This window comes from Budorcas taxicolor, chromosome 21, assembly GCF_023091745.1.
Source record: "Budorcas taxicolor isolate Tak-1 chromosome 21, Takin1.1, whole genome shotgun sequence".
In the NCBI taxonomy this organism is placed as follows: Eukaryota; Metazoa; Chordata; class Mammalia; order Artiodactyla; family Bovidae; genus Budorcas; species Budorcas taxicolor.
Window position 1 is genome coordinate 58,830,508 of NC_068930.1, and position 15,362 is coordinate 58,845,869.

General features: G+C 35.9%; 1 protein-coding gene across 1 annotated transcript in view; it reads right to left on the reverse strand.

Annotated features, from left to right (window-relative positions):
• Positions 1-15,109, reverse strand: part of MIS18BP1 (MIS18 binding protein 1) — a 39,183-nt gene extending 24,074 nt beyond the window's left edge. Inside the window, exons 1-7 of the mRNA XM_052660061.1 lie at positions 14,578-15,109; positions 11,308-11,427; positions 10,671-11,137; positions 9,641-9,714; positions 7,633-7,763; positions 3,059-3,146; positions 1,656-1,813 (exon numbers count right to left, since the gene is read on the reverse strand). Of these exons, the coding sequence (XP_052516021.1) occupies positions 1,656-1,813; positions 3,059-3,146; positions 7,633-7,763; positions 9,641-9,714; positions 10,671-11,137; positions 11,308-11,427; positions 14,578-15,109 (1,570 nt within the window). The remainder of the gene's footprint in view (positions 1-1,655; positions 1,814-3,058; positions 3,147-7,632; positions 7,764-9,640; positions 9,715-10,670; positions 11,138-11,307; positions 11,428-14,577) is intronic.
• Positions 15,110-15,362: the final 253 nt, after the last annotated feature.

Consider the following 15,362-nt stretch of genomic DNA (forward strand, 5'->3'; position numbering starts at 1 on the left):
GAGATAAAGCACTTTAATAGCAATACTATAACATAGATTACAGCACTAAATACACAAAACAAAAGTTTAGGTAAATCATGAAAATATATATACACAATCACATCATCTTAAATTATCGTTGGCTGGCATCTTTGCATAACCTTAGTTGTTCAATGTTAGATGTGTTGTTTTTTTTTAACACATATTTTAGTGGTTTTCCCATGGAAAGTATAATGATAATAATAAAAATAATAGCAGCATCAACTACCACCATTTAAAATAATGTATGTGACAAGAGGACCTTGAATGTCTTAATAGTTTCATCAAACAATGGTCTAATGAATCACAGTGGAAAAATGATACATCCAAAACAGATTGCAATACTATCTTCCCCTACGCTGAGCTTCTCAAGGAGAAGCATCTCATTTTATTCATCTCTAAGTTCCCAATAACTAACATAGATCAAGGTTCATAGAAGATGCTTTTAGAATGTTTGTTGAATGATTTTCCTATGGACACAGCTGGCCTGTACAATGGTTTACCAAACTTTAGTCTTTTACTTTGTAGTCTCAAATATTTTACCAATAATATTCACAATTTAACTCAAATTCTTGAAAAACAGTACTATAAGTGAAAGAAAGGAGTGGAGGTAGGGCGATGATAAGACCTAAGACTAAAAAAGAATAATACAGTTAGAAATACTTTTAGGGATTTTTAAGTTTGGGGGTAAAAAAATATACAGCAGGTGCTATAGCCCCAGGACTCCAAAATACTGAAGATGGTTTTAGCAATGACAATAAGCAATATGCCTAATTTATAAGAAATAGGATGACTTGATAAAATGAAGAAGGGTTGAGAAGGAACTGGAGCTACAGTTAAGGAGTGAATTTTGCAAGCATTCATCCATGTATTTAATTTATTCCTTTCTCTGTACTAGAGAGGATAAGCATAGTTTCAGTGGAGACAAGAGAGCCGGCTGTGGTAGGAGTGGAAGAATGACATGCAGGTATGTCTATATCCAGTATGGTGTTATGTTTTTGGCAGAACGAGTCCTGAACTCTTGAAGTTCTGTAAAGCTCTTTGTTATGAGGTCAAGGTAGAAATGGCCTAAATTTATAAAACATGGTCTAGTAACTTTTACTCATTATATTATCTAGAAAAGGCTGTAAATACGCTATTTCATCTTGGGGTTGGGTGGATGTGAGGCAGATTATAGTTCTGGTAAAGAACTGACACAGAACAGTTTTGCCAGTTACCTTCATAACAATGGTCATTCAGAAAATACATGTCATTTCCTCCATGGAAGGAAACTGGTTTTGTCTACTAACAGGAATAATATTTAGCACAAAAATATAGGTATCTGTAATATAGGTTTGAGGCAAGCTGGCAGCCTAAAACCTTGCATTTAGAAAACTGAAGCAACAATCATCTTGGATCGCTATGTTTATCAGCTTCCTTGGTACTCTGATTAATTCAAAGGTATTAATTAATTAAGTAGGCTGAATGCTGACTATAGGTGATCGCAGTTTCTCCTCTTAACTAGTGAAAAAAATGAAAATTTTAGGGCAGTATAAGTCAAGAACTTAGTACTATATACACTGTAAACAATTAAACAATGTGGAGCTCATTTAAAAATATACCACAATATGAACAAGAGAAGTAAAGAGCAGACATACCCAAAGAATCACAGTCACGGTCATAAGTGGTGGTGGCTCTTTGGAGGACATTTGGTTTTTTTTTCCTTGCATTATTTTTCATTGATTTTTGAATGTCAGGAATACATCTTTCAGCTTTCTGTTTTTTTCTGGCCTTTCCTTTTTTCTTCTCACAAGTCCTAAAAACAAGTAGAGTATTTTTTCCTCTAATATAGGTTCTCAAAAAACAAAACCCATAAATAAATAAATTCCCTCAGATAAAGCTTTTTTTCCCTAGCAGATTACCTTTAATCTTTACATTATTTAAGCTTTCATGGCTTCTACCCTTTTCCTCCCACAAAGAACTTCTGTATGACATCTTAGGTCAAATATTCAAATATGACTTTTTAAGTTCTTACCATCTTCACTCTTGTATTTCCTATTTAAGCTGATATAAGAATCTAATAGGACAAATTCTGCCAGCTGCCTGTTCTTGTAAATAAAGTCTACTGAAATACAGTCATACTCATTCATTTCTGTACTGTCTGTGTCACTTTTCCACTACAAAGGCAGAGTCAAGTAGCTGTGACAGAAGCAGCATACTCATGAAAATACTATCGCCCCTTTACAGAAGAAAACTGCCAGCCTGTATTATATGTCATTACACTGTAATGAGATTAACTTACACAATCTAAAGAGTTTTCAACGTCAAGAACTAATTTTTTCCCAGTGCTGATACAGAGTCAGCTAAGCAGATGACACTTTGTAACTACTGAGGAAAGGAATGAATGAAAAAGGACCAAGACTGTCAGACTCCTGTTTACAGCTACATGCCTCTTAAAGGGTAAGTGATTACAGATGACTCCTTAAATATGTCAACGGTTTAATTTTCGTTTTAGATTTATTCCTCATGACAGAAGTTCCAGTAAAGTGTTACTGCCTTCTGAAAGTCTCAGATCAAAGATAGCTCAAAATGGACATTTCCAAAAGCAGAAATTAAAAGCACTTTCTTCCATTGGTTATATGAGTATATACATTGGTAAATGCCCATCAAATTTTATACCTAAAATGGATGGTTTATCAGATGTAAATTATACATCAGTAAGATTGTTTTTTAAAAAGTTAAAAGGTAGACGGACTTCCCTAGTGACACAGTGGATAAGAATCCGCCTGCCAATGCAGGAGACATGGATTCCATCCCTGGTCTGGGAAGAGTCCATACGCCTGGGAGCAACTAAGCCTGCATGTCACAGCTACTGGGGCTGCCTGAGGCAACTACCGAAGCCTGTGCACCGTAACAAGAGAAGCCACCAGTGAGAAGCTGACGCATCGCAACCACAGAGTAGCCCTCACTCTCTATAGCGAAAGCCCACGCATAGCAAGGAAGACCCAGCGCAGCCAAAAACAGAAATAACCTTTGTTTTAAAAGTTAAAACCTACTTTACCTTAACTCTTCTAAAAAATTATCAATGTACTCTTTCCATTTTTCTGGAAATCCAAACATAAATTTCCTTATGAGACTTCTTGAGTAACCTATTTAATGATAAACAAACAGAAGTTATCTGAAAGCCTAGATTTTAAAGTCATGTCATTCATTCATTAAATAATTTAAAAATATATACTTAATTGCTTACTATATGCCAGGCACAGTCAGAGGTACTGAGGATACAGCAATTAACAACAACAACAAAATCTGCCTTCATGAAAACTGCCTTCTAAACAGAAAGCAAACCAGTAAGTAATATATCTCATTTGTTAGAGTGGTCATTTATGCTATGGAGAAAAGTTACGCAGTTAAGAGGAATAGCGGTATCAGTGTATTCATTTTAGGGGAGGAGAAAGGGGGCAGGCAGCATTTCAAAAAAGGACAGACAAGTTCTCACTGAAATAGCATCATTTGAGTAAAGCCCTGAAGTACATGAAGTGAGCAATGCGGCAATATGAGGTTAAAGCAATGGAAGCAGAGGGAACAAAGTGAAAGGCTATGAAGCAAGAGTATGCCTGGCTTGTTTATAGAACCACAGAGAGGCTGGTGTAGCCGAAGTGAAACGAGGAGAGGCAAGAACTAGGAGGCCACTTAGTACTCAGATGGGTAACAGAGGCAGCTGGGAGAGATTTTAAAGCCTTGGGGTCGTTTTATGGACCGGATCTTTTACTTCGGGTGAGAGAGGAAGTTATAGAAAAATTCTGAGTGGAGGAGCCAAAGAATATGACTTACTTTTTAACAGGACTGAATTAGTTGCTATTTTGAGAACAGTCTGTGGAAGTACATGGAGAAGATCAGGTTTTTGACATATTAACTCTGAGACGCCTGTAGACATCCTAGTGGAGATGCCAAATGAGCAGACAGAAGATAAGTTGAGTGGCTAGGGGAGTATTCTTCATTTGACACTTGTCAAAATATGAATGAAATTTAACCCTAAAAGAAATCAGCACAGCATTGAGTATAGAAAGAGCCCTAGTCGATTCCATTATTTAGAGGAAAAGAAGGAGAAAAGTAAGCTTAAAGAAACTATGAAGGAACAGGGAGTGAGGCAGCATGAAAATATGGTATTCGAGAAGCCAAGTAAACAAAGTATTTCAAGAAGGTAGGTGTGATTACCGTGTCATGTGTACACTGGATTTAGCAATGTGGGGGCCACTGGTGACTTTGATTAAGGGCTGTTTCAGTGAAGAACTGGGGATGAAGGAGAGACTAAAGAGAATTCAAGAAAAAAGATGGAAAAGAATTCAAGAGGAAATAGATCTAAGTATAACGAATTGTCTGAGTTGTTTTGCTGTCGATGAGAGCAATAGTGGCTGAAAGAAGCATGGTTAAGAGGGTTTGCCCTCAGCCTATTTTTTTAAGGAATAACTGACATGCAGCACAGTGTCTAAGTTTAAGGTGTACAGCATGATGGCTTATTAACATATATCTTGCCAAATGATTAAAAGAGTTAATATGTACCACCTCATATAGATACAATAAAAAGAAAAAACGCCATTTTAAAATTTATAAATAAGAGATGAAGATTTAACATCTGCACCTCTCCCCAAATTACAAATCCTCTCCCCACATTACAATACTTCTAACTGTATCAAAAATTGTTTGTGTCATTATAACAATGTGAATATTGTTCACTGCAGAACCTGTTAGAATAATGATGATATACCCTTTTCCCATGCTGTACCCTTCATCCCTGTGACTCATTTAGAACTGGAATTCTGTATGTTTTAATCTCCCTCTCCCTCCTGGCAAGCATCTGTTCTCTTTATCTGTGAATCTCTTTGTGTTTTGACTTGTTCATTTGCTTTGGTTTTTAGATTCCACATACAAGTGGAATCATACAGTGTTTATCTTTCTCTGATTTCACTTAGTTTAATACCTGTAGGTCCCTCCATGTTGTCACAATGCAAGATTTCATTCTTTATTTAAGGCTGAATAATATTCTTTTGTATATGCATACACCTCATCTTATGCACTCATCCATCGTGGACACTTAAGCTGCTTTGGTATCTTGGCTGTTATAATAATGCTGCGATGGACACAGGTGTGCATTTATCTTTTCAATTAGTGTTTTTATTTTCCTCAGAAAAATACCCCAAAGTGGCCGGCTGGATCCTGTGATCGTTCTAATTTTTGGAGGAAACTCCACACTGTTTTCCATAGTGGTCATACCAATTTACTTTCTCACCAACACAGCATAAGGGTTCCCTTTTCTCCATAACCTCACCAATGCATGTTATTTCTTGTCTTTTGGATAATAGCTATTCTGACAGGCATGAGGTGGTATCTCATTGTGCTTCTGATTTGCATTTCCCTGATGATTAGTGATGTTGAGCATCTTTGTTTGCCATCTGTATATCTTCTTCTGGAAAATACCTATACAGCTCTTCTGCCCAATTTTTTAAAAAATTATTTTACTGCACCAGGTCTTAGTTATGGCATGTGGGATCTTTCATTGCAGCATATGAACACTTAGTTGCAGCATGTGGGATCTAGTTCCTTGACCACGGATTGAACCCAGATCCCCTGCGTTGGAAGCATGGAGTCTTAGCCACTGGACCACCAGGGCAGTCCCCTGCTCATTTTTTAATAGAACTGTTGGGTTTTTTTTGATGTTGAATTGTATGAGTTCTTTGTGTATTTTGGATATTAATCCCTTATCAGCAATATAGCTTGCAAATACATCCTCCTACTCAGTAGGTTGCTTTATCATTTTGTTGACAGTTTCTTTTCCTGTACAAAAGTTTTTTAGTTTGACGTTGTCCCATTTGTTTTTGTTGCCTTTGCCTGAGGAGACAGATCTAGAAAAATATAGCTAAGGCATATGTCAAAGGGTTCACTATGTTTTCTTCTAGACGTTTTATGGTTTCAGATCTTACATTCAAGTCTAACCCGTTTTGAGTTTACTTTTGGACACAGTGTGAAGAAGTACTCTAGTTTGATTCTTTTGCATGCAGCCATCCAGTTTTCCCAGCATCATTTATTGAAGAGGCCGTCATCATGTCCCCATTATATTCTTACCTCCTCTGTTGTAAATTAATTGACCAAATACACGTAGGTTTATTTCTGGGGTCTCTATTCTGTTTAGTTGACCTATGTGGCTGTTTTGGTGCCAGTATCACAGTATTTTGATTACTGTAGCTTAGTAGCATAGTTTGAATTCAGGGAGTGGGATACCTTTAGCTTTGTTATTTACGTATTTAGGTGTTCCTAGGTTGGGCGCCTATATATTTACAAGCGTTACATCTTTTTTTTTTTAATTGATCCCTTTATCATTATGTAATATTCTTTGTGTTCTATTACAATCTTTGTTTAAAAGTCTGTTTTGTCTGATATAAGCATTGCTAACTTGGCTTCATTTCCATTTACATGGAATACCTTTTTCCATCCCTTCACTATCTGTCTTATGTGTATTTTTAGATTTGAAAGGAGTCTGTTTTTGTATCCATTCTGCCACACTGTCTTTTGATTGGGAGCATTTGGTCCATTTATACTTAAAGTTATATTTAAAGTAGTTATAGCTGTTTTATTAATTATTTTCTGGTTGTGTTTGTAGTTTTTTGTTCCTTCTTTTGATGACTATCTTTTGTGTTACATTTGAATTCCTTTCTCTTTTGTGTGTATGTGTGTGTGTATCTAGTATAATTTTTTGTTTGTGATTAATATGTAATGCATACATATGATTATTTTAAGTTGATGATCTCTTAAATACAAATACATTCTAACAACTTTGATTTTTTTACACAAAAGAGAGTGTTTTTTTTTGTTTTGGTTTTCTTTGTGGTAGAAGAGAGAATTACTAGAGTGATATTTTTGAGTAAAAGACGATAGGAACTAAAGTATAAACAGGTTGACACAGACAGGAATGTGGGAGGCTTGCCCAATAAAAGCAGGTACAGATACAAGCAGATGAGAGATGTGGCAGAAAAGTTCTCTCTTGATTGTTCCTGTTGCTTTAAGTCTTCTCCTTGTTCCCCCACCGGCCAAGCTGAGAGGGAGGTAGGAGAGATGTAGAAATAGGAAATAGTCATTGAGGATGATGGGAGAATGAATGGATTAGGGACCATTAGGGCATGAATGGTAGGATACCAAGTGGCACTGAGACCACAATTTATTGCTGGTAGTCATAGATTTAAAGTAGACTACTCAGGTGTGTTTTTCTTTAGTCACATTAGCTGTGTACTAGGCGTAGACAGAAAATAAGATTGTGTCAGGACTAGGGTTATGCCGGGCAGGTTCAACAAAAGAGGAATTAGGGAGCTAAATTATATTCTTATAGCCAGTTCCTCACAAATAAGGAACATTTCATTTGAATATTTTTTAAATAACTGGACTTAAACTGTCAATAACAGTAAATCATAATAAAGGACCAACATATATAATAGTTTTACATAATCTGGGCAGTATTTTTTAATTTTTAGTGTTGACATGTAATTTTAAAGCACCTAATTAAAAGCAAAAATATGGTTTGAAATATGGTTAATTATTTCACTTAGTAAAATAATTCTTCCAATTAGTAATCACAGTCATTACCTGCTTCTTTCATGGAAATCTGGTCTATCATTCCTTTTAGTACATAAATGTTGCCGGATAAAGTTCTAAGTTTGTTGTGCTTAATCCGTTCTATAATTACATTACTGTGCCAATATACGTTGGTGATGTCTCTAGGAGGAAAAAAAGCTTAGTTAAAGCCAAAATATTCACATTTTACCAAGAGTCGCAATGTACACATATAAGTATATAAATTTGTAACAGGAATAAATTTGCACTCCAGCTACAATGCTATTAATCTAATTACAAAACATTTGAGGGCCAAACACTGCAACAGAACTCAACCTCTTGGCTAATGTGAACCTGAGTACCAAGAAACTATACTGTGGCCAAACCATGTGGCTAGTATAAAATGTTTCATTAGCAAGAAAGCAAGGCGTTCTCTAAATATCTTGTGGTAATAAAGCTCACAACTCTATCTCAACTGATGCCAAACCGCCAAAGGATGATTTCCCTGTCACTCTCCTCAGGGCCTATGCTGGGTTAGTTTTCATGCAGTTATACTGTTTGAATTATTCTACTCTTGTGTTCCCCCTTACCATACAGCCAAATGTCTTTACCTTCCTCTTTAGAAAGTACCAAAGAGGTTCCAACTGTGAAAAAACAAACTGCTGCATCAAACTACTGACCCATAAATCTACTCTTTATATTTCTTTACATGAAGCCAAGAATAAACATAGAGAAAATTTTAAAACATATTAGATAAATAAACATTCTGACTCATTAGGTTAGTAATAAACATTCTAAATATAAGCATAATAAATGAGAAAGTTAAGGTCATTTAATTTCGTCAAATGGAATTAAATTCATATGTTATACTTTTAACACAATATTCTCATCCTCTGTTCTTTTTCGGGCTTCCCTTGTGGCTCAGCTGGTAAAGAATGTGCCTGCAAAATGCGGGATACCTGGGTTCAATCTCTGGGTTGGGAAGAGCCCCTGGACAAGGGAAAGGCTACCCACACCAGTATTCTGGCCTAGAGAATTCCATGGACTGTACAGTCCATGGAGTCACAAAGAGTCAGACACGACTGAGTGACTTTCACTATTTTATTTAACAAATATTTAAACAGTACTCAAGCACTGTTCTCAAAGTCTTATAAATATTAACTCATTTAACCCTCAAAATAATTCAAAAAGTAGGTCATGCTATTATCATCATTACACAAATGAAGAAAATGAGCCTGAAAGAGGGTAAGTACTTTGCCTAAGTCATACAGGCAGTAAGCAGTAGTAATGGGACTGCAACAAAGGCAATCAGTGCTGCCTCTGGATATTAAGGAAGTGAATGGGCACCAGGCAAGCAAGAAATAAAGTGAGCAAGACAGATTTTCTATACTCATAAACTTTCAGGTAAGTATCTCTAACAGTGATACAGTGTACTTTTTATTACAACCTTTTATTACATTTTTTTTAACCACTAAGAAAACTGGTTTTGAAGAACTGGAAATGAAACTAACGGAGTAGCAGAACTAGGCAAAGCCCACTTACCAAAGGATGCTTTCATTTTAGGGAAACCCATAAAGTGCCAGTGATTACTTAACGTGTAGCTGTGTGGCACACTGTTAAATAATTTTGATTTCTTTTCTGAATCAGTAAATACATATCTGGTTTTGGTTTTCCCAAGTTAGATGTGAGACTCTGGACTGAAATGCATGTAGTAAACGTTAACTACAAGCAGTCATTATCATCAAGCAGATAATCCCAGCCCACTTAATAGAACCTCTGAAAAAATAAAGCACTATTCATACAAATTTGAGCTGTCCCTATTTTAAAAATAATACGAGTTAACAAATTTCTTGGAAAAGCAAGAAAGCTAGTTACAATCAAAATGGCCATACTCATATTACTTTTCTATCAGTTTCTAACCTCGTTAGAAAGTCTTTGTTTTACAGCAAGATGCGATTTGTCATGCATCTCCTTGTAAGTTCTTACACACAAATCTCTTATTATAAATTTTACTAAAAGAATACTGAAAAGTTATACTTACGTCAGTTTTCCTTCTACACATATAGCAGTGTTATTATTGATGACTTTAATCATCCATTCCTGTAGCTGGACTACCTGATAAAGCATAAAGTGAAATACATATTACTTCTTATATTACTTGTACCATATGCATTACAAAATCAGTTTACATTAAATTAAAAGAACTTATACAAGTAATCCAAATGAGTCCTTAGTGTTCATCTACATAAGAATCACATCCTATTCTATATAGCAATAAGGTAAAAACTCTTATGCATAATTAAACAAAAGATGGAGAGAGACTGAACTGAAGTTGTACTGCAGTTTGTTCTATTAATACAATCCAGAATCAATTATACTTTAAATACTCTTATGTCAAATATCTTAACCACTAAGGGAAAAAGCCACTTAAAATCTTGAGGTAGCCATCAAAATACCAAAGCCACAAAAGACACAATAACTTAGAGAAAACAAGTTAAGTAGTATGCATTTCACCATCACTCTTCGCCGTATATAATTAGAGCATTTATTTTTTGAAAAGTTGATTTGGAGTTGCATTCAATTTCCTATAAACTACAAAGGTGATTGCTAGTAATCTATATTTAGTATTCTATTCCAAAGCAAACATCTGAACAGCTCCTCTATCCATGGGATTCTCCAGGCAAGAATACTGGAGTGGGTTGCCATTTCCTACTCCAGTGTTACAACAGTAAAACTTCTCAAATCTTTAGATGCTCTAATTCCTTTCCCTTTTAATTGCTCTGTTAATAGAACACCAAGAATCAGGAAAAAAAATATAAGAACAAGAATACCTCAGTATTCATCCCCAAAGGGAGCTGAAGACTATGCAACTAGTGATAGAGCAAAATAAGACTTCACGCCTGGGTCTTCCTAACTTTTAATCCACTGCTCCTTTCACTAGGCCACACTGCCTCTACACTAAATATTAACAAAAACCCAAAATGAACCTGTTAATGAGAGAGCAAAAGAGCTTATGCACTTTAAGAATGAGGGTGAAAACAAGTATTTATCTGCCTTAAAAGTTTTCCTACCTTAATTTTAACTCCATTTGTAATAGTTTGGCTTATACTTGGAGAAAGGTTCCAGGCATTTATTTTTGATCTCTGAGGTATTGTTATATGACATTGTGGAGTTGCAAGCACGATTTTACAAGTATCATTCAAGGAACCTGGAAAAGCAGTCTCTCTGTGCACTGTTCTCTCATTTCCTTCCTTAATTTCCTGTTTTGAAGTGCCTTCTGTTGTAATCTTACTATCACTAGAAACCAGTAATTGACCACCATTCTCAACATTATTACCACAAAGAGTCTCAACAGTGGTATTTGGGGACTTTTCCCGGGTAGAATCAATGTCTTCTAAAATAAATGTTTCCTTTTTGGATTTATTGGTTGCAACTGTATTCTCCTTTGAGTGAAGAATTTGTCTAGCCAGCTGAGCTCTAGTTAGTACCCTGTTTGCAGCTGCAACATTTTTACGTTCTTGATTCAGAACTGGAAGCTCTGCAAAAAATACAAAACCAAACAAAATTTACAGATGGTTAATATGAAATGAAAAGAGAACAAGAGAAAAATTTAAAATTTTGAATTGCCTATACAGGGAAAATAATTATCTAGAACATTTAACCATACATTCAAATAACAAACTAAAAACAAAACAAAAAGCACTTTACCATAAGTTAAATTGTGCAGAGGCACCTTCTTTTCCTGCTGATATGTAATCTTTTGCTTGACTGGCACAAAAATATTATTTGATGATTCCAGAGGAACTTCTTGGACTGAGGTTGAGTTTTCTTTTTTAAAAGAAAGAAGTTGTATTAGTCAATAAGAGAAAAAAATGCCTTTAAAAATCTTGGAATAAAGATTTAAATTCAGTAATGATCAGACCCACAGAGTATACTTAAATATATGACAGTTACATTGAGTTTTTGCCCTTTATTATTATCTCATATCTTCAATGCATTCTCTATACCTGTATTATGCTGAGAAAGAATTTTTTAAAAACTTCTCCACATTACCTGCCAGCTCTAGACACAAGTATACTACTGGACTTAGAAGCCTAGAGATCTGGAATAAAATTCTAGTGCTGCCACAAATCAGATATGTATATGTCAAGGTCATATATCAAGTGCCATCCTGTCTTGAAAATTCTGATTTTGCTTCTGGTTCTGGAAATTTCTAAAATGTGGACGAAAAGTTGTACGATTTAAAAATCAAAATGTTGAGATTCAGTAGCAGACTAAGTCATAATTTATACTGCTTTGACATCCCTTTAGCAGGTCTTCAAAGACACAAATTTGGTAGGCTTAATCACTAGACAAACAGGAACTAATTGCATTGTTTATATTTTATTCTGCTTTACATCCTAGATGGTTAAAGTTCTGCATCTTGAATATAGAAATGAGTTTCTTTCACATAAAAAGGGGAAGGTAATAGACTTAAAATTTGTACCAGAGAAGGAAAAACTGAATTATTTTATATGTTTAATTTCAAATATTATACTTGAAAAAACTGGTAGTGATTACACTTTAATATGTATGTTGCTTTGGCCTTACAAACCTCAATATAAAGATTTTATTATAATGACATGTCATATAAGATAAGCTTCTATTTCTTTAAATCATTCTACTAGAAATGGCAGAGCAATGTAGTACAGATGAGTAGATAATTCAATCATATACAACATGGTACAGAACACAGGCCATTTATTTCAGTTCAGGGATCCATGTAAGGACTCTCCAAAAAATCTCTGAAATTACACACAAAATCTGTGTTTGTATATATGTGTATTTTCTAGGAAGGCAACAGATTCTCAAAGCAGTCAGTTGTTTCTTCCTTTCTCTAATCCCAGTTTACATATAAAACATGCCATAATGTACCTTATTTCTCTTGCTTCCCCCTTTTCTCTTAGACTGTATGAGATTATTTGTATATTCACCTACCTCCATCCTAAACTCCCTTAGAAAACTGCTTTTGTGTCAAAATACATCACTGTCTTTGAAATACAACAATATACCCACAATCTATTATGTAGCAGTTAAGAGCATGAGCTTTCTAATAGATATGTGTATTTAATTCTCAGCTTATCACTTACTTACTACCTGTGAGACCCATGGTGCTGCTGCTACGGCTGCTGCTGCTGCTAAGTCACTTCAGTCGTGTCCGACTCTGTGCGACCCCATAGACGGCAGCCCATCCGGCTCCCATCCCTGGGATTCTCCAGGCAAGAACACTGGAGTGGGTTGCCATTTCCTTCTCCAATGCATGAAAGTGAAACGTGAAAGTGAAGTCGCTCAGTCATGTCCGACTCTTCGCGATCCCATGGACTGCAGCCCACCAGGCTCCTCCGTCCATGGGATTTTCCAGGCAAGAGTACTGGAGTGGGGTGCCACTGACACATAACAGACGTCAATTTATTTAAAAGCTCCATTTCCTAGACTATTAAATGAGCATAAATCCATAGTGTTTGCTGAAAGGAGCAAATGAGATAACGCATGTAAAGTATCTTTTATCAATTACTGGCTTCTGAAGTTACCGTTTTGGTTTTTCTTCCTCATCATCTCAGTGGCTTTCACTACTTTCTGCTCTTTATTCTAACTTCTAAATTTCAGGGTGCCCCAGAACTTATCCTTAAATGTTTTCTCTGAAAACATTTCAACATACACAGTTTTTTCAAGTATAATATACTTACTTCTTGATGATCCCATCTAATCTTATAGCTTTAAATACCATTTAGGTGCTAATGACTCCAAATGTATTTCTCAGGTAGGCCACTTCCCTAAATTCCAACTAATTTTTTTCAACAGCCTAATTCACATCTACACTTCAATATTTAACAGACATATCAAAATTGATATGACAAGAAACATAATTACTGAGTCCTCAAAACTATTCCACCTCTGTCTGCCCCACCTCAGTTAAACTGCTCCATCCTTCCAGTTGCTTGAGCAAAAAAAAAAAACCCAAACCAAACAAATCACCCAGGTCATCCTTTATACCTCTCGTATATTCCACACTCCCATCTCAACATATATCTGGAGGGACTTCCTTGGTGGTCCAGTGGCTAAGATTCCACGAACTCCCAACGCAGGGGGCCTGGGTTTGATCCCTGCTCAGGGAACTAGATCCCACATGCCAAAACTAAAAGATCACACGTGCCACAATTAAGACCCTGTGCAGCCAAATAAATAAATAAAATATTAAAACAAATTAACAACCCCCCTCCCCACCCCCTACCCCTGCCAAAACCAAAATCTATCTGGAATCCAGCAACTCCTTATCATCTCCACTGCTACCACATGACCAAGCCAATGCCATCTCTCACCTGGAATACTAAAGTAACTATTTCAAATTAACAGCTAGAGTGATACTTTTAAAATTTAAGTCAGACTGCGACATTCCTCTGCTCAAAACCCTCTAGTGGCTCCTTAATTTGCTCACAATAAAAACCCAAACCCTTATAGGTATATGAGGCCCTTATAGGACCCTCCTAAAAGACACTTTATCTGACCCTCTCCTTATTTATCCCCTGCTCCTCAGCTGCCCACTCACTCCTTGGTAATCTCCTAGCTAGTCTGCATGCTTCTATTTCAGGGCACTTGTACCAGCTGCAAGATATCTATCTGTATCTATCACTTCCCTCAGTTTTTTGGCTCAAATACCACCTTCTCATTGAAACACTGACCACCCCATGAAAAATTAAAACCTGCTCCAACTCTCCCCATCATGCTTACTCTGCTTTCTCTTTCCAGATCATTTCTATTATATTCTAAAAAATACTTAGTTAATGATCTGTCTGCCACCACCTGAATGTAAGCTAGCTTCATGAGGGCACAGATTTTTGTTCATTTTGCTCACTGCTGTTCCCTGAGTACCTAAAAGTGTCAGACACAATAAAGACTAAACACATTATAGCTTTTTAACCAACACATAATAAAACTAACCTCTTAGTGAATTGTTTTCTGGCTGGAATGATTTGTTGTTTTCCTTTTCTTCACAGAGGTAGGTATGCTGTAATATTCTTTCCTCAGCTCCATTAGGAGTGAAACTTTCATTTTGTGTTGGTTCCAAAAAACTGTTTCTTGATGCTTGTTCTTGCTTGTTGCGTAGTACTTTTTCTTTCATTCTTTGAAATATTTTTTCTGGTGTTTCAAAGCTTGCTTTATTTTCAAATTCATCCTTGTTGGGCTTTATAGCACTGATATCAAGAGAACTGTTAGAGGTAGCAGCCTCCGCTAGCAAAGTAGACTGAAATACATTTTTATTATTAAAAACTGCCATTTCTACAAACTGACTCTTCTTATGATTATTCGGTTTTAAAGAGGATATCTGATATTTCATCAAATCTTTTACAGGAGTAAGTGTGCCTGAAGGAATGCTGTCATAAAAGATCGCATGCATGGGCACATTTCTCCTTTGAGAAGATGTCTCTGAAGGCAGGTGAATTCCTGGATGTTTCAAAGGTGTTGCAATCATCTTGATAAACAGAAGCAACAAATTCCCTTTAACAGAAAATTCACTTAAACACAATTTTCAGGATAGACCTTCAGCAGGGGGCCAGAGGAACCTGCAGTTCAATGTGAAATCAATTTTTATCATGCTTCCGTACAGAAAAGGTTAAGTTTATTTGCTTTCCATAATAACATTATACAAAGTAAAAGGTTTAATTGGTTCATAACAACACTGGATAATCTATACCTCACAAGGACTTACCAGACTAAGATTTTAT